We start from the raw sequence: 20061 nt of genomic DNA, 5'->3' as shown, positions 1-20061 counted from the left end.
TCCTGGTCTCCCAACAGTCATGTATCAGGTATTTCCAATACCCACTCCCTGTGTCATTCCCCACTTAACCCTCTTCCTGCTGAAATACTGACAGTGCTTTCTGCTTTCCTGTTCCACCCAGAGAGGAAACAAGGGTGATCTGTAGCCGGCGAGATTGCAAATGACCTTTCTCTTCTTGTTTGCATTTGATGGCTTTTGAAAATCAGCCTATGGGTGCCAGGTGGTCCTTGAAATATCAGGGGCGGACCACTTGGTAAAGTATGTGATTGTCTAACCGCTATGCTGTATGCCTGAAACTAATACCAACTAATATTAAATGTAAACTGTAATTGGAAACAATTTTAAATAAAATAAACATCCTGCATTTGTAATACAGTTCAACTGGGAGGAGTTTTGGGTATCTTAGACCCGCTTCTCCTCAAAATATGTTCATGTCAAATTCTGGGTGCAAACGTCCTCAGAATCGACTCACGTGCATTAGCTCACTTCCAAGTTCAGAGATTAGAGGGAGAAAAAAGTGAAGGCTCCTCTACCCATTTCCTGCCACGGTATTTGCAAATGCTTTAAATTTTAATTGAAAGATAAAATTTGAATCTTGTTGCTTGAAAAATGTGGAAAAAATAAAGCAACACTGTCTGTAACAGAGCAATGTTCCCACAGTCCTAAGTAAGTGGGGCACGTGTTCCATTTCCCTCTTTGGCCTTAGCGGAGCTTGGCTGGCAAGAGTGATCCGATTAAAATCTGAGAGTGCTACCGCAGGTCTCAGGGCAGCCTTGTTTGGACAGAGAGTACAAAATGGTTTTTGACATTATCATCACAACCATACTCAGAAGGCTCTATTTCTTTATTCCAATCCAAGAAAAACTTGGATTTACTCAAGGAAATTTTCAAAGGGCCTTATATGCATATCTTGGAACTGTAAGAACTCTATGGTGTACTTCATTTTAAAAATATGAATATCCTTGAAAACTTGTAAGAGCAAACTCTCTGTAGTTATCTTCTGAAATGGCTCGATATGAGTATTGCACAACTCCAGACTTTCTCAGATGTCATCTCTAGGACAAAAAATAGATACACCTCTACTTAGCTCAGAATCATAAGTTCTTTAGCGGCTAAGAAATAATCATGAAAAATGTGAGTCTGGACCAACACCCTCAGAACAGAGTGGAATAGTTTGCCATTCTTTACCCCCATATAATAAACACCTGGGAGTTAACCAACAAACCCAGAGGGGAGGTGTAAAAAGACAGTAGGTTAGAAGGAGTAGCATTTACAACGACAAGGAGAAGAAAGAAAACATGGCCTACTGACATCACGGTCTAGACCAGCGGTTCTCAACCTGTGGGTCGTGACCCCTTTGGGGCTCGAAAGACCCTTTCACAGGGGTCGCCTAAGACCATCGGAAAACACATATATAATTACACATTGTTTTTGTGATTAATCACTATGCTTTAATTATGTTCAATTTGTAACAATGAAAATACATCCTGCATATCAGATATTTACAGTACAATTCATAACAGTAGCAAAATTACAGTTATGAAGTAGCAACAAAAATAACTTTATGGTTGGGGGTCACCACAACATGAGGAACTGTATTAAAGGGCCGTGGCATTAGGAAGGTTGAGAACCACTGGTCTAGTGGAAGAGACAAGTGTAGGGAAGGGAGGCGAGTGATGGAGCCAATAAGGGTGGGCAGGACTTTGTGGAGTTAAACTAGCTTGGATTTGTTCCTGAGGACCCTGAAATGTTTACTCGAGAAATATCAGAAAGCCCGACCGGTGTGGCTCAGTGGTTGAGTGTCATTCCTGTGAACCAGGAGGTCACAGTAGAATTCCTGGTCAGGGCACATGCCCGGGTTGCGGGATCAATCCCCCGTAGGGGGTGTGCAGGAGGCAGGCAATCAATGATTCTCTCTCATCATTGATGTTTCTATCTCTCTTTCCCTTTCCCTTCCTCTCTGAAATCAATAAAATATTTTTAAAAGAAATATCGAAAAACATAAATGTTTCCAGAAAAAAAAACATGTCACTATCCCCAGAGTGGAGAACCAAGAAGCAGGAAGCCATGTGAGAAAAGAAAGGAGGCAGAGACATCGAACAGGTGCAACACCTGAGCTCTGTGTGTCGCTAAACCTGAAAGAGGCTGACTGATGACAGAGACCTGTTTCTTTCGTATGTGAAAGTTGAGGGCACATGTATGTGCCCTTGGAAACTACACCCTAATTCTATAAGTTGGGGGTGGGGGGAATTAATGAAGGACATAATTAAAGTTCCTGGATATGAGGAAAAATTTTTAAATGTGACTTGCTAAATAAATGTGACTTGCTAAAGATATCCTAAAAGTATAGCCATAATAAAAAATACACTTGGGAAGTACATATGAAAATAATTTGAATCACCAATTGATGCCTTAATGCAACTTGCAACACTCTGAATTGTACTCAAAAACCTTTTCAACCTAGATTTGAGGAAACTGCATTTGGCCACTGAAAATTCTGTACTTAATGCCTGAGTTAGCTGTGCATAGGATTTGAATTACACAGTAAGATTAGATTAAAACCAAAAAGGTCAGTCCAAAACCAATTTTATATTATACACAAGAGATCTAAAATCTTAACACTAACAAATTTTTCTTCCAGATTAAAAAAAAAAGAAAAAAAAAGAGGACAATCTAGAGAAACAGCAGATAGTGTACAAATCACTAGCCTCCTTTCCTTCAGCTTTACTCTGCATTTGGGGCTTTTGATTCTTTCATTCATTTGCCGAACTGACTGGGAGGAAACCGAAGCTGGCCGCGTGAGTCCTGAATGAGTCACAGCCCACCTCCTGGAGTAGCCACAAGCCTGGCTGTGGCTTGCTGCACGGAGCCTGAATTTCAAGTTGAAGAAGAATGCTGGGTGTGAGAGGGCCAAGGGCTGCTGAGGACGCCAAAGCAAGGCCTTGGAGCAGGCCTCCCTGCCAGGATGGAATCTGGGCTGGCACCTCCCCTCTACCCACCCAGAATAGACACACCTCCTCCCAGTGCGTTCCCTCCCCAACTATCTTGCGACTTTGTACACAGTCATTCGTTAAAAGGAAGGGACGCCGAGAGGGCGTCCCTCTCAATGCAAAACTCGAGGGCCATGGGGACAGCTCTGATGGTCACGCCGCACAAGCAGGCGGGCACAGGCTGCCAGGCTAGGGTGACACAGTCTGTACACACCCATTCTCCTCCCCCTCCCCAGAAAGCGCCATCATTCACGCTACAATTCTAGTTCCATAAATATGGGCATGTGACCACACAATCACAGTGTCCGGAGATCTGAAAAACAGATGCCACAAAATATATGTGATTATTTACCAAAAATAAAAAAAGCAACCACCACCACCACCACCTGGAGGTGTTCCTCCTTTTGGAGGCAGGGGTGAAACCAGCGTATGACTAACTGGGTCCCTCCAGGCCGACTGGGGAGCGCTCCGGCCTTTGCACAAGGAATGTGGGGCGTGACTACAGCAGCTACATGTCACTTCCTTCCTGCTGGACTCAATGGCTTCTCGGGGACAAGGACCATGTATGTCATGCTTAGACTGACACGGATGGTGCCCTCCACCATTTACACAGAAAGCATTCATGAAATGTACGTTGAATGCCAAGTGAGTAGGGAACGCCTACAACAGTTTACCTCCTGGCCACCTTGTCCACACAACACCCAAGAAAGTATATGATGATCCACTGGCCAAAAGCTCTGAACATTCATCCTACAGTTTTCAGAGGAAGATCCAACATCCTCATAAAATTCAAGAAGACTCAGGATGAGGCTTTCATATAACGTAGATACTGTTGTAACACCTACACCAGTGATGGCGAACCTTTTGAGCTCGGCGTGTCAGCATTGTGAAAAACCCTAACTTAACTCTGGCACTGTGTCACATATAGAAATTTTTTGATCTTTGCAACCATAGTAAAACAAAGATTTATATTTTTGATATTTATCTTATATATTTAAATGCCATTTAACAAAGAAAAATCAACCAAAAAAATGAGTTCGCGTGTCACCTCTGACCTCGGTAGGCCTCAACTGAACACCATTTCTCAAAAGTAGTCCATGGTGACTTGGGGGTGGCGTCCGAAATCCTGAACAAGACCCTTTGGGATCTGACAATATTTACATGATGTATTATAGAACTGTACCCTTGAAACGTACATAATCTTATTAACCAATGTCACCCCAATAAACTCAGGGCTTTCCTTCTCACATGCTAGTGTTCTATCTCTGGGCTACAGCCGGTGGGATGGGAGAATGCTTCCCCTGCTAGAAGGTGTCCCCACAGGGCACACATAGCCCTGGCTGGGTTTCCTCCTGACAGTGGAAAAACAAGTCAGTTGCGTTTCAACCTGCACTCGCAAAAACCTTTAGGCAAGGCACAAAATGCAAACCCACACTTGGCCCTGAGCTATGCAAAACCAATTTCCAGCCCTTCCTACTTGAGACCGCCTGACCTGACTCTCCCAAGGAGCACTTGGCAGTCTTTTCTGGATCCTTGTGGAAGCCTTTCAGACCCTGTCACACTCCTTTCCTCCAGGCCCCTGGCCCTCTCTTATCAGGACCGCCGGAGGGATCTCTCTCTCTCTCTCTCTCTCTCTCTCTCTCTCTCTCTCTCTTCTGGCCTGAGCTCATTGTCCCCTTCATTTCTCTCATCAGATGTGTCAACCTTTGTCCTAGATTACTTCATTTTCTTCTAACCCTGCTCCTTCTCGGATAAGACCAAGAAACCAGAAGCTCTTGAGTCACCTCTGTCAGTTCCCAGCAGTGCCAGGCCGCCCATCCCCTCTGGCAAAGTTTCCAATCACTGTAGTTTCTCCTTAATTGGAGGGTTTCGGGCTCAGACCTTTATAACCACCTCTTTCCTGTTTGGGTTTGCAATCATTTATTTCACTGGCTCGTGGGGATTGTCTATCCCCACCCAGGAATACAGCTTAAGGTGAGGATGGTCGCATTACCTTTTTTAAAAATACTAGAGGCCCGGTGCAAGAATTCGTGCACAGGTGGGGTCTGGCCCCCAAGTGGAACTCCCAGTCAAGGGGACAATTTGCATATTAGCCTTTTATTCTATAGGATATGTTTGTATTGATTTCAGAGAGGAAGGAAGGAGGGAGAGATCGAAACCTCAATGATGAGAGAGAATCACTGATCGGCTGCCACCTGCACACCCCACACTGGGGATGGAGAATTGAATCATGATCTCCTGGTTCATAGGCTAATGCTCAACCACTGAGCCACACCAGCCGGGACAAGTGCATTACCTTTTATTTGCTTATTAAGAAAATCTACAACTCTTCACCTGAAGCAAACACAAAATATTACTGAATGTAAATTGTCATTGAAAAAGGAAATTTTTTTCAATCTACAACTTTTCGGTAAGTGGTCACAGTTCAATGATCCAATGGGCGGAACTGACAGTCAACAAATCCAGAGCAGACATCACTCATGTCCAGTGTGGAGGACGCTCAGCCGGAGAACGAGAGTCTTGTCTCTGTCCCCGGGGCTGTGTGGCGCTCAGCCCAGTCCAGGGCCCGTCAGAGGCCCACCCACCTGCAGAGAGGGAGCTTTCTCCGCCTGCTCAGAGTGGGTCCACGGAGGTGGGTCCTGTGATGGATGTTCCATTAAAAATCTTAGGTCAATTACAAAATCACATGAGGTTAGTCCCTGCAGGGCCTCCCTTCGGCCTGGACTGAAATGAACTGAATGTGGTGCAGCCAATGTTTCATTCCCCACCGTGGCCTCATTCTCACGGTTTAAAGGAAGAACCGCACACAAGATCCTTAAACCTTTGTGACTCTGCAGTCTGAAGTCCTGGCCTGCAGCTTTGGCTAAAACACAGTCAGAGCAGCAAATGCTATTCCTCCGCAAATGACTAAAAAGGGCCAACCCCTCCCTCAGCCTCACCTAAACACTCGCCCAAGCTGAACCCACAAACCCCCAATTATCAGCAGCTCTGCCCACCCACGAAGCCCGGTCGCCAGGACCGGCGCGTCCTGCGCTTGCTCAGGCCTAGCCAACAGCACAAGCAGCTGTGCCTGGCGAAGCCACTTGCCTGTGGGCGAGGCCGCAGATGCTTCACAGCCCCTCACGGTCAAAGTCATCAACGCTCCCCTTGCCTACTGCTCGAGAAGCCCGAGGAGCAATAGGCACAAGACACACAGGAATCAGGTGAAAGTGGGAACTTCTTACTGGTAAAAGCTAACACATACTAGAAAACGTCGCTTGGAGGACGCAGGCTCTCCTCTCCTTCACTCCAGCAAAACAAGTAAACAATTGGCTGTGAATCTCCTCCGGGAAGACAGAACCCACTCTGCAGGCCTCCCTTATCAATGAGACCAGACGGCCGCCATTCGCTGGCTAGCAGGTAGGTCTGAGAGAAGACAGGAGGAGGCTGAGTCACCTCCAGGACTTTCACTCAGAAGAGCTTCCACAGGGAAGCACGGAGAAGGGTGAGGAGCTTAGCCTCCAGCGCCCACTGCTCTTCCAGCCCGAGTCCCGCGTTACGACTCAGGGCCTCGCCAGAGCCTTGGACGCGGTGTTTCAATAAATGCTGGCTGAATGAGTGAGGGAGGGCAAGAAGGGACTCTACTTCTGGGTGAGCACAATGCAGTTTTGAACTTGCAGAAGTTAACTGCACGAGACAAAGGAGCTGGCCCCGGTGGGAAATGCACAGGGTTTGGTTTTGTTTGTTTGTTTGTTGTTTTGGGGTTTTGTTTTGTTTTGTTTTTTGCTTTCTGATCCCCAAGAGATTTTGGGGTCTTGAAGGGAATATTGAGTCCATCGGAGTCCCAGAGAGGACCAGGTGTCATGAAAACTTTGAGAAGCTGGATGCGACACACCAGCAGTACTGCTTCTGGTTTGTGGTCTCCAGAGGCCCCTGGTGCGCCTGAGCGAGCATCCACCAAGAAACCAGAAGCTCGAGTCACCTCTGTCAGTTCCCAGGAGGGCCCAGGCCGCCTGACCCTCTGCAGCCAGCTCGCAGTATCTGCTCGTTTTCTTTTCTTGTGATGTTATCATTCAACTAGCGCAACTTTCACTTAATCGTGCACCCAGTGCAGACAGGGAAAATGAATCTAGACTAATTCTGTTGCTTATTGATAATCCAGAGTGTAGACACAGCGGACCTTAAAACAGAAGAAAGCATCTGCTGGCTAAGAGAGTTAGTAAGCTCAGAGCACAGTCAGCCGCCCAAGAAAGGCTTGGCTTCAGATTCTTCCTGACGGCAGAGAACGTGGAAATGGAATCTTGCACTTGCCCATCGAACATCGTTGATTCAGGAGAATATAGCAACTGGTCCTCAGTGAGTGGGGAGCAGGAACTGAGGTCCCTGGAGCTCAGAATGAGCATGAAAGACGTGGGTCCCCCCAGAGACACAGGTATGGAGAGAGTGTGACACGGCTGCTGTTAATATTAGTTTTGTCTCTGTAGATTCTAAAATGTGGCGCTGGACAGCGGTTCTGATAGTTAGATGCTTATTCAAGGGAACAGGCCATCCTCGGAGGCCCCAGGCCACCCACCAAAGACAGTGCTTCAGCATCTTCACTGCCAAATGCAAACGGTGCGGCCATATCCCAGAGCCCGGTTATTAAGGAAATGTCATCACTGCTCAGAATGGCTGCCTGGTTGGGGACATCGTTGAGGTCTGAAGGTCTTTGCACATTCTTTATCTCACACACACTCTCCCCACCCCGTCCGTGTTCTTCCTCAAACCTCCTTCCTCTCCAGGAACCACTCCTGCCTCTGTCCTCTTCCTGGTTCCATCGGGCTCACTCAGCTGCCTGCACATGTGCACCAGCCTTGAAGCATCCACTGACTTTCTTTCTGTCTGTGTTCTTGCAAAAGCCGGACTCCAAGGTCAAGCCTGGTTCCCAACCCCCCAAAAGCAGCAACTTCATAGGATTTGCCTTTATGCCTCCAGTGCCCTGCACAGAGGAGACACTGATAAATGTCTACGGAAAGGACAGAAATACCTTCAGCCACAGTGCGCACGCACATACACACACACACACACACACACACACACACACAACCCACTCTGTGACATTAGTGTCACACCGCCCATATAGAAAATTAACAATGCATCCAAAAAAGCATCTCCCACCTATCAAACACCCGCCAAGCTCATTCTCTCCAACTCAAATCTCCCTGCCCAGCTCCGTTTACAAAGATGGGTCGGAGGTAAAATTCATGCCATGTAGACTAAGGCAACACAGGATCCACCCTTGAATCCTCAACATCCATTATGACACCTAATACTTAGTAGACAAATGGATGATTTGATGAATCAATCACATCAGCACCGACTCCCATGAAGACAGAACCACACAGAAAGCACAGCAGCTGGGAAATTACTAGAAAGCGAATCATCCCCAACTAGATAATCAGGCCAGATAATAAGTGAACCGGGTTTTGTTATTTCAGATGTGTCTATTTTAAAAACAGCAAATTTCAGTGCAAACTAATGCAGTGTCATTGTACGGGTGCTGAGCAGGTCTTGCTTTTTCCAAGCCTCTTCCCAGCCGTTTGCTCATGCCGTTCACCATCCATCTATCCACTGAGCTTGGTGCAGGAACGAGGAACCTCGCAGGATTTGGAATTAGGACAACTGGGCTCAAGTCCTGTCCTCACCACGTCCTGTCTGGATGACCTTGAGAATCGTCCTTCGGCCGGGTGCGCATCTCAATTTCCTCCTCTGTACAGGGGCGATAAGATCTTGTTTTTCCTGCCTCTTGGACGTGTGAGGATCCAGGAAGTGGGGGAGGAGGAAGAAATTAAAAGCCTGTGTAATTTCTACTATGCCGCAGGCGTCTTACAAGTATTGTCTCATTCTCCCCACAGTGCTGCCGGGGTTGGACTATCTCTTGCCTGTTATGTGAGGATACTGAGACTCCACAAGTAAAATGGGACCCCAACGTCTGTGCCTTGTCCCAAAGCTCTCTGCGTGGAACCACAGGCCTCCCGGGTGAGAACTAAACACGTGTAAAAAAAAAAAAAAAGAGCTGCTCTTTAGCACGTGGCTGTGCATGTCGGTATTTGCTGGTACAGCTGTAAGTATGCAAGGCGGAGACCAAGAGAAGGGGTATCGGCTGAGTCACTCAGAGGCAGAGCTGGGACCACAGCTTCGTCTCCTGACCTCTGGTGCCTTCTGGTGAAATCTGCCCCACGCTGCCCGCACTGCGGGGAAGGGCTCCTGCCATTCACGGGCACAGGGGCGGGATGCACGTCTGTTAGAGCAGCTGCTTCAGATCTATTTTAAGACAAGCACTTTGAAAATCATGGGAGGTGGGTATCGAGTGTTTCATTAAATATTCCATATTAATTGACCCGTTAGAGAACTCCCATGTGAGCGACATGTGCTGCCGACTTCCTGTTAAGCAAGCAGCTCGAAAGCTGACTACCCTTCTTGCGTCACAGATTTTGAAAGCACACTCGGAGAGCAGCACACGGTACAATTCTAAGTAACGTTCCGGAAAAGTCCGAAGTAGCTACTCTTTTGCTGCTCAATGTTCTTTCACTAAATGCTCAAGACTGTGGGACTATGGAGAGGCAGGAGGTGAACTTGTGACGGGTCTTAACACCATGCAGGGTTTGTGCTGATGGGGGGAAAAAGGGATATAATAATACAGCAGGTCCTCAATAATACACCACTGATGAGATGCCTTGGGAACTCGGCTCATTTATATCCATTAGCCTACGGTAAAACCGGCTTCCTTATATGTCATTTCACTTAAGGTCACAGAACCGATCAACAGCACTAAGTGAGGACCTACTGTATCCTAAACAGCCAGCTAATAATACCTACGACCCAGCAATCCCTCTTCTGGGTACTTCCTTGAAAAATCTGAAGACATTATTCATAAAGGCATGTACCTCTATGTTCATCGTAGCATTATTCTCAGTGGTCAAGCCATGGCAGCACCGAAGTGACAGACGGCTGGATAGAGGAGAGCGGTGCAGATACTCTGTGGAATACTACTCGGCCCTAAGAGAAGATGAAATACTGCCTTTTGGGACAACAGGGATGGATCTTGAGAGCATCGTGCTACATGAAATAAGTCAGACGGAAAAAAGACAAGCACCATATGATGTCACTCATATGTGGGATATAAAACTGAAAGCAACAAATGAACCAACAAAAACAAAGAAAAAACTTAGACAGGAACAGTATGGAGATCAGCAGAGGGAAATGGGTGGAGGAAGGGAGGAGGAGAAGAGGGTAAACAGGGTCAGAATGTGGTGACAGGAGACTGGTCTGTGGGTGGTGGGAACACAGTGCAATGTGCAGATGAATGAACAGAACTGTACACTTGAAACGTATACAGTCCTATGAACCAATGGCGCCCAATAAATTTAATAAAATGGTTAAAATGTGTAAATGAACAATAGCTTGTAACACGTGTCTGTGAATTTACAAGAATGGTTATACTACAGAAAAGAAAAATGACCACTGTCTGAAGGATCTCATTTAAAACACCGGTGTCCCTGCTGCCCAGGAAAATGCAGGCACTCCCGACCCAGCTCAGGAGACCACTCACCATGTGCTCAAGGTCCGCTGTCACGGTGCTATTTACAATAACCAGGCACCGGAAGCAACCACGTGCCCATCAATGACGAGTGGATAAAAAAAGCTGGGGTGCATATACCCAATGCAATATTAGTCAGCCATAAAAAAAAAATAATAATGAAAACTTACTGTTTGCAGTAACAGGAATGGACCTGGAGGGTATTAGCTAAGTGAAATGTCAGACAGAGTAAGACAAATGCCGTATGATTTCACTCATCTGTGGAATCTAAAGAGCAAAATAAGCGAACAAACAAAACAGAAACAGACTCATGGCCCTGGCTGGTGTGGCTAGTGGTTAGACCAATTCCCGGTCAAGGGCACGAACCTGAGTTGCAGGTTCGGTATGCATGCAGGAGGCAACCAGTGGATGTGTCTCTCGCACGTCATCGTCTCTCTCTCTCTCTCCTCTAGTCCCTCCCTCCCTTCCACTCTCTCTGAAAAGCAATGGAGCAAATATCCTCTGGCGAGAATTAACAAACAAACAAACAGACTCATAGATCCAGAGACCAGATTGATGGTTGCCAGAGGGGATGGGGGGTGAAGAACTGGGTGTAAAAGGTGAAGGGGTGGAAAAGTACAGAGTGGGAGGCACAAAGCAGTCACAGTGTAAAGTACAGCGCAGGGAACCTAGCCAATGAGATCGTAATAACTATGTTTGGTGCCAGGTGGGTGCTGGAATTACCAGGGGGACCATTTTATAGCATATGATTGTCTAACCACGATGCTCTCCACCTGAAACTAATACAAAATAATATTGAATGTAAACTGTAATTGAAAAATAAAATTTTAAATGAAGACAAAGAAGAGGCCAGCTGTCAGGGACATAGTATTAAAAGGCCAAAGAGGACCAGCTCCCCTCATTTTTCCTTCCCTCTCATTAACTCTCCTGAGTTTTTCTATCCGATTTTATTTCCTGTAACCATCACATGCATGTCACAGGTCTGCCTCCCACTTTACACGGAATAGCATGATGTATCAAATCACCCAGTTGGTCCATTCAATACCCTGAACCAAAACTATGACCCAATATCCAACTAGCAAGGAGGTGCTGTTTTCGACAGCCACAAAACCAACCACAACATTCTCCAAGGGAACACGGCAAGAGAATCACACAGTGAAAAAAAAGAGAAGTCGTTGCGGTTCACATGCAGAGGGGCCAGTGCCCTGCTGATGGGAAACACTGCCCTTCGCGTGTTGCGATGCTAATCTGGGCTCCGGCGAGAACTGCGTGTTAGTACAAGTCACCTCCTCCTCTTGGCCCGGGAGGGGACCTAACGCGTGGGGATCAATAACAAAGCCTGTCTCACCGTGTGTGACGATTCGCTCAGGCACGGTGGGTGTGAACGCACAAGCTCGTTTGTTTCCGCAGCAGCCGTAGTCATAACTATATACAAATAGTTCACCTGTACTGCAAATGTCCATGTGTGGGCCACAGGCTGATCCACGCCCTGTCCTCAAAGCACTCTGGGAGGTGGGTGCTTTTACTGTGCCTACTTCTGAGACGGGTTCGGTCACCCACCTGACGGTAAGCAGTGTAGGAACGCCACTTAGTGAACAGGTGGTTTTTGTTTTTAATGACCTTGTACATTTGAAAAGGCAGTGCACAGAGTCTTCATTTGCAATCCACTATCAATGGACTGGTACATGCCTGCTTATGCATGGGCGCTATGGATGAGTCCCTGCGTCAGTGCCTACAGATGCATATAAACAGGGACGCCTAGGGCAGCCTCAGGCAGGTCACAGCCTGGAAGGGAGACAGATGAGGAAAATACTGCCAAATAGGGCGGGAAATGCTGGGCTCCACCCAGGAGCCCCAGACAAAGCAGCACGTGACCAGCCACGCCTCGGGGAGAAGTTGGGAAGCCCTCGCTGCAAGGGTGACCCTTGAACCAAATCTTCAACCAGAGGAATGAGAAGGGGCATCTCAAGCAGAGAAACGGGCATGTGCACTGGTTTAGAGCCTTTTAACAGCGCAGAGAGCCACCGAAAGGTCAGGCACAGCGTGGGGCGGAGCTTCGAAGACAAACTGGCTTAGGCCAGGGGCCTTGCACGCTGGCGAAGGCGTCTGGACTCCATCCCGTGATCCACAGGCATCCATTATCCATTGAACAGCCATACGAAGGCTGACTCTGACACCTGCCCCGGGAGTTCTGGTAAACCATCGGAGTCACTCTCCATCACACCCAAGGCTCGGCTAGTCTGTGGCTCTACCTTGGAAACATTTCCTGAATCAAGCGAGGGGACTATGGACATAATTGCATGCACATGGGCAGATCCAGGGGCGATCTGAGGATGCAGGAAGCACGGGGAGGGGGGGAGGAGCTCTGATCATTCACCCACCGAACAGGAGAGAAAGCATCGTCTGTGGGCGCAGGCGCAGGAAGGTGGGAGCCCTCCTCCGTCTGCAAGGTCACCAATAGAGCAGAAATACAGTTCCCTTTAACTTTTTTTAAGCAGTAACAGCATCAAAACCCAACTCCAGCTTGGAAGGGAGGCGTGGGGACAATAGTAGTGTATTCTGTTAGAAATGCTACATCACCAACCCTTGGTCCTCAGAATAAGATTATATAAAAAAAAAAAAAGCGTAATCAATGGAAATCAATGACTGAGAGGAAATGGTCTTCAGAAGAACAGCATGTGAGGGAAGGGAAGTTTTAGGAACACAGTAGGTTTATTTCCCCTGTATTTTCTTATATATACACATATGTATTTTTCCCACAGACACATGTAGGCATAAAATCTGTCTCAACCTAAAAGAGCTCTTTTAATAGGTATAAAGTACGAATTCTATGTGACAAGAAAATAATGCTTTCTCGATCCCTCTTCCCCTACTGGCCATGACCCCGTTTCTCTGCTCTATTTACAGCAAAGTTCCTCCCGGGGAGAGGTCTATGCTTGCTGTCTCCATCCTCTCCTCCCGGCTCTCTTCTTCTCCAACTGGGTGTCTGACCATCACTCACCAAATCTGTCTGTCAAGGTCACCAAAGAACTTTATTTTGCTTAATCCAACACTCCATCCTCAATCCGTTTTACTCACTCCATTGGCAGCATTTGACAGGTCTGATCGCTCCTTCCTCAAACACTTCACTCACTTGGATTCCTGGAACCACATTTTACCCATTTCCCTCCTATCTCCTGCCCTCTCCATCTCCACTCCTCTCCAGGTTCTTGTCTCTCTAACCTTGACACATGGGCATGTCCCACAGCTCAAGCCGAACATCAAGAAACTAAAATTTCAGCCCTGGCTCAACCTTACTGGTTTGGCTCAGTGGATAGAGCATCAGCCTGCAGACGGAAGGGTCCCAGGTTCGATTCCGGTCAAAGGCACACTGCACGGGTTGCAGGCTCAAGCCCCAGGAGGGGGCATGCAGGAGGCAGCAGATCAATGATTCTCTATCATCATTGATGTTTCTCTCTCTCCCCATTCCTCTCTGAAATCAATAAAAAATGTATTTTAAAAAATAAGTTAAAAATCAACTAAAATTTCATTTGTCAACATCCGCTCACAGCAGTCTCAAATACCACAAACCTAGAAAGTGAGCGCTTCCAGCTATTTCCTGGCTTAGAAGATCTTGGGCTCTGTATCCATTTCAAATTAATACCTTCAGTGGAACCTCAATCAGGTGGACAGAATGGCTCTTAGACAGGGCAAAAGGCACAAGTACTAGTATTGACATCTCTAAATTCACAAGGTAAGCCTGCTGGATGCATGTCAGGGTTTCTAGGTTATTCACTATTGAGTATGAATAGAGCCGATGCAGTAAGAACCTTATGACAGAAGCATCTAGAACCTTTACCAAGAAAGATATATGAGTAGCTAAAGGCAAAGATATTTGGAGATGTCATCCCTCAAAAAAATCTGTAAGCTTTGCAAGTGTTTTAAAATGTATGTTATAATCTATGACAATAGCAGGGGGGAAAGGTTTCAAATAATTTTGCTAATAGTGAATATCAATTAAGTTACACAGTATGTGCTGGACACCTGCAGGCGTGTTAAATACGTCAGCTTGCTGAATGAAGTCTCATTTGAGGATTTAACGACAACTTGTATAATACCAACTCGCCTGTCCAGCACCCAGCTGTTTAGAAACCTTCTCTCTCTGAAATGAGGCCAAGAACCAAGAAGAAAACTCACCACCATATTCAGGTGCCAGCCTTCCAGGGTTCACTTTTGGGAGAGGCCCTCGCCCATAAGACACTAGAGAGGAAACTGCACTGAAGTTGGAACCAGGAAGTTCAGGTTCAGACTGAAGAACCAAAAGGCACAACTGCCTAAGGAGGGCCACTGGGCTGTTTAGCTCATTATAACCTGGTGGCTTATCTGATAGCACAGTAATGATTCCTTTAGGGCTCGGATCCTGCTGTGCTCACTGTGGTGCCCCCCCTTCTCCCCCGTAGGGAACAGATTTTGCAGAGCATTGTAAATGCTCAATTTTCATTAGGGATGCTTATAATGACGGTCCTTAGTCCTCAAAAGGATTCAATTATATCTAATATGTGCTACAAAGAGAACAGCAAAAACACATTTGAAAAGATTTCCTATGATTGTTGACACTGGGACAAGGGATAGAACGTTAAAGAGAGAGAGCGAGATCAGCAGCTGTCCAGAAAAACTGATTATAGAGAACAGCTTAGAGAACAGCCCCCGAGGGTTCCAGGACACCGGAGTTTCAGGAAATGCACTCAGCGCTGCTCTTCCTGCTGGTGGGCCTTGCATCCTGACCTGCTCTGCCTCCGAGGCTGGAGGCCGGGGGAGAGCGGGCATCCGTGGGCCCCCAGGGTAATGGAGATGTCTGCTGACCCCCAGGACAGAACAGCCAGAACTGGGGCAGCTCGAAAGGGGTCCAAGGAGTCAGCAATCACCACCCAGGACTATGGGAGAGTCGAAAACAACTGACCTCACTTCTAAAAGCATACAGCTCTCACTGCGGACAAGCCTGGCCTTTCTCGGGGGGTGCTAGCCAGCAGGTTGAAGGCAGACGGGCAAGGGAGCCGCATTGGAGGTGCTGGGGGACCCTGATAAGACACTGCCATCCGGAAGAAGGGATGACTACATAATTAGCAAAGCCTATAAAGTCACTTGGTGGTAAAAGGCACTTCTCTGGTTGCTAGGCAGCCGAGGTTCCCTATCATTCAGGATGTGTGGCGGAGGGCCTCTTTCCCCTCCCTTTTAAGTTGAAAGTGGGTTTCTTACACGGTGAAAGAGAAAACGGGTGTGCCGAGTCGGGTTCACCAACTTTCTGTGCAAACTCTTTCTGCCGGGCCCCAGGGGCACTGTCCCACTGAGCTCGGGCTTCCGAGTTGACTGTAGGGTGCACCCCCCAGAGGCGCCTGCAGCCGCGGGAGGCAAGCCTGCACCGCCGCAGCAGAGCGAGCGGCCCTGAGCGCCCTGAGCGAGGGAAAGCGGAATCTCGAGCAAAACTTCTCGCTTCCTGTCGCTGCCGAGAGAGGCTGGCCTCGTTCCTTCTCACATGGCTCAGCCAGAACTGTAAACAGAGCCTCGCTCCGGCCGGCCCCACGCTCGGGGGCTCTCGGGGCGCCTCCCTGCGGTGCCCCCTTTGCCTCCCTTCGCCCAGGGTCATCCCGGTACGGATAACGGTCCGGAACGCCCTCCACTTCCTCGAGTCCTCCCTGAAGTCATGGTTCCTCTTTCAAGAAAACATGGGGACGAGACGCAAGCCAGAGACTTGCACGAAAGGCAGCCTCAGCCCATCATCTGGGTGCATCCCACCCCTCCGTTATTGTACAGGGGCGGCTCCGAGTCCTTTTGTTGCACGCGCGCGCGCGCGCGCACACACACACACACACACACACACACACACACCAAAGTAGGTGAGGGGCCCTCCGGTAGTATTGTTTCCCGCCGCCCAGAACGCCTTTCCGAAACCCTCCTACCACCTCCGGACGCTGGGCTTGAGCGTTCAGCTAAAGAGCCAAACCTTCCCAGCCGAGGTCTGAAAAGCCGAGGTGGTCCCCCAAGCAGGACGCTGGGAGGCAGGGCAAGCCGGGCGCACCTAGAGGTTTGCATCCACACAAAGACATTAGCCGGGTGGTGAGTGGGAGCAGCGGGCCGGGGAGCGAGGCGCCCGCCGGCCTCCTCACCTGGGACATCTGCGGCCTGAGGTTGATCTCCTTCAGGTTGATGGAGCGCGCCCGGAGGTTGTTGAGCAGCTGGCAGAGGAGGACTCCATCGCGCAGGGTCTGCGCCAGGTCGAACACCTGCGCCGAGTCCCAGGTCACCCGGTGGTTGGCGGGCAGCACCTTGCAGTGGATGAGCCATTGGGCGCACTGCCTCCACGGCTCCATGCCCGACGGCTAGGGGACGCGGCCCGGCCGGGGCGGGCGGCGAGGCTGCGGCCGCCGCTCTGGTTCCTGCGCGCCCCGCCGACGCCAGCAGGGCCGGCCCCTTCCCGGCGAGGGGGCCGGCGCCGCGGTGGCCGGGTCTCGGGGCCCCGCGCGGGGCTCAGCTCGCTCCCCGCCCCGCGCCCGCCGCCGCTGCAGCGAGTCCCGCGCGCTCCCCGGCCGGTTCGGCGGCGGCGGCGGCGGCGCACAGGCTTCCGACTCGCGAGCCGGCGCCCGGCCACTGAGCATGCCCAGCGCGCCGCCCGGCTGCCGGCGGAGTCCCCGGAGGCGCGGGTGGGAGCGCGCGCCGCCCTGGCCCGGGGTCGGCGGCCGGGCGGGGGCGGTTCGGGGCGTCCCACGCCTCCGCCCACCCCCCACGGGCCCTGGGGCGCGGAGCGGCACGGCCCCGGGCGCCAGGGGATGGTCTCCGGGCGGCTTCCCGGATTGGGGGACGGCGGCACGATGGGCTTCCTACTGGGAACCCCCCAAAGGCGGCTGCGGTTCCGTAAAGAGTCTGCGAAGAGCAAACGAGGAATTGGGGCACCCGGACCGCCCCCACCAGAGACACGCAAACGGGGCGCAGAGCATCTGGAGGACGCAGCGCTGAAAGTTTGAGAGATGGGCTCCCCTCACCCTCCTCGTTCTGGCCCCTACATTTCTCTCCCAGCCCGTAATCGCTCCTCCTCGGGGTTACGAGCGCCTGAGGATGTTTTTGGCACCGTAAACGTGTGTGTGTGTGTGTGTGTGTGTGTGTGTGTGTGTGTGTGTGTGTGTGTATGTGTATGTGTATGTACACACGCCTGCGGAAACCCGCCCCCAGCCCCAGGGCCTATTCGGCCGCGAGGTGACTGCCACTTAGAGATGCTATTTCCCTGCTCAGGTGCAGAACTGCTCCCGGTCGCGGTCCTGGCCCCGGTGCTGACCGCACAGAACCTGCCCCAGAGAAATAGGCCTGCGACGCCCACGGAGCCCGGCGGCCACACTGCGCATGCGCCGGTGACCCGGGAGCTGGTCGGAGAGCAATTAGCATCGGCCCCCAGCTGCGGGGGTGCGCCCAGCTTGGGACCCCCGGTGGAAGTTGGGCCACGCCTCCAGAAGCTGCGCACTGGCATTTCTTAAATCCTGGGGGGGAGGAGGGAGGAGTCTTAAAGCTGCCCCTTTTACTCCCGCTGCCCCCCAAGACCAAAAATAGTGTTTAAATTATTTATGGCAAGAAATCGCCACGTTGAACTCTTGCTGTTCTGTGTACATGTGGTTCTCCGCCTTTTACATTTAAAGGTGAGGTCTTTTAAAAGATGAAAAGTAAAATAGGAAACCCTGCTAGTTGGATTTCAGATGTTTTACGATTACATGACTGCAGTTCCCATTTTTTTTATTACAAAACATGAATTTTATTAAGCAGGTCAAATGTTATTTTTAAAAGTGTCTGATCTGTGGGCAGGGACTGCCTCCTCCACGGGCCTGCGACGAGGTGGCACAGTGAGAGCCCCCGGTGTTCAAGTACCAGTCACCCCAGGATTTCCTCCCCCCACCCCACCCCCACCTTCCCCATCCATTTCCGCTTGTGCTCATTCCAGACTGCGCCTGTGACATGGTGTTTTCTAAACTAGAATTCTGGCCAACGCATCACCCTAACTCTACATCTCATCTTCAGAAACAAAATCCAACACATCTGAATCACCAGGTAACACAAGGTCCTGCATAAAGAGGAATTAAACTGGAAAAGAAGCTTCATAAAACAAGAAACAGTTGCCCTAGCGGCCGGTTTGGCTCAGTGGATTGAGTGTCCATCGCGGACTGAAGGGTCGCAGGTTCAATTCTGGTCAAGGGCATGTACCTCAGTTGCTGGCTGGATCCCCAATCCCGGTAGGTGCATGCAGGAGGCAACCAATCGCTGCGTCTCTCTCACATCAATGTTTCTCTCTCTACCTCTTTCCTGTCCCTTCCACTCGCTCTAAAAAAAAAAAAAAAAAAATCCTCAGGTGAGGATCAACAAAAAGAAAAGAAACAGTTAATTAAACATATCAATTCTGTTTCCGGTCGCCTCAGAACACCCGTGGGTGCTGTCGGGCATTTCCAACCCCAGATAACATTCACTATCCCAGGAGGCAGCCTTAGGTTGGAGTCCAAGCTCTGCTGTTTCTGGCAACATGGCCTTGGGAAAATCATCTAAGTCCTCTAACCTTCAGCTCCCAACGTATGGAAAAGGGAAAATAACAGTCACCTCATAGTGTCGCCAGCATCGAATGATACAATGCCCTGCTATTCAGAATGCAGTCTGTGGCCCAGCCTTTTCGCCCAGGAGCTCCAGGGCCCTGCCCAGAGCAAATGAATCAGAACCTACCTTTTAACAAGACCCCCGGGCGACAGAGATTTGCATTAAAGTCCAGGGAGCACCTATGTAATGCGTAACGTGGGGTGCCTACCGCTTAGTAAGCGCTGCATTCACATTAGCCCATCGCTTTCAGTTCCCGAAAAGGCAGCAGGGTCCAAATAAATGCTACTGAACGTCTTACAACTCATCTATATTATAACACATACATAACACAACTTCAAAACATAACACTAGTCCAATACAGTAAACCAGCGAGTGGAGGGAGGGGCAAGAGGAAGATGCTGTATGCAAGGCCCGAGGAGAAGGAAGAGCCGGGCTCTTCAAGTGAACAGGAGCGAGGTGGCCAGAGGGAGCTCACGTGGAGCCCACTCAAGTGTCAGAAACCAGGGCGCCAGCAAAAATGGCAGTGAGCTTTGTGGAGCTGCCAGCCACAGCCTTTTTCCTTTAAAATAAGGGGGGACTGCTCTAGCCCGTTTGGCTCAGTGAATAGAGCATCGGACTGTGGACCAAAGGATCCCAGGTTCGATCCCAGTCAAGGGCACATACCTTGGTTGCAGGCTCCTCCCCAGCCTGGGCCCTGGTCAGGGCACGTGTAGGGGACAAGCAATCCATGTGTTCCTCTCACATAGATGTTTCTCTCTGGCTTTCCTTCTCTCATTCACTCTCTCTAAAAGACCAATAGAAAAATATCCTCAAAATTGAACCCGGGACCCTTTGGTCTGCAGGCTGACACTCTATCCACTGAGCCAAACTGGCTAGGGCAATAAAAATATTTTTTTTAAAAAGAACTCCAAA

The 20061-nt window shown here is 49.5% G+C and overlaps 1 protein-coding gene across 3 annotated transcripts in view; it reads right to left on the bottom strand.

The window, feature by feature from the left end:
• The window catches only part of VAV3 (vav guanine nucleotide exchange factor 3), a 163723-nt gene extending 146384 nt beyond the window's left edge, over positions 1-17339 (bottom strand). The window contains exon 1 of one of the 3 annotated variants that reach the window (XR_009449880.1): positions 16692-17339. Coding sequence is in view for 2 of the 3 variants with exons in the window: in XM_059674535.1 (XP_059530518.1) it covers positions 16692-16895 (204 nt within the window). In the remaining variant the exon portion in view is untranslated. The remainder of the gene's footprint in view (positions 1-16691) is intronic. The other 2 variants (XM_059674535.1, XM_059674536.1) reach the window with 2 other exon arrangements.
• Positions 17340-20061: the final 2722 nt, after the last annotated feature.

This window comes from Myotis daubentonii, chromosome 18, assembly GCF_963259705.1.
Source record: "Myotis daubentonii chromosome 18, mMyoDau2.1, whole genome shotgun sequence".
Classification (NCBI taxonomy): domain Eukaryota; kingdom Metazoa; phylum Chordata; class Mammalia; order Chiroptera; family Vespertilionidae; genus Myotis; species Myotis daubentonii.
This window is presented reverse-complemented; position numbering and strand designations above follow the sequence as displayed.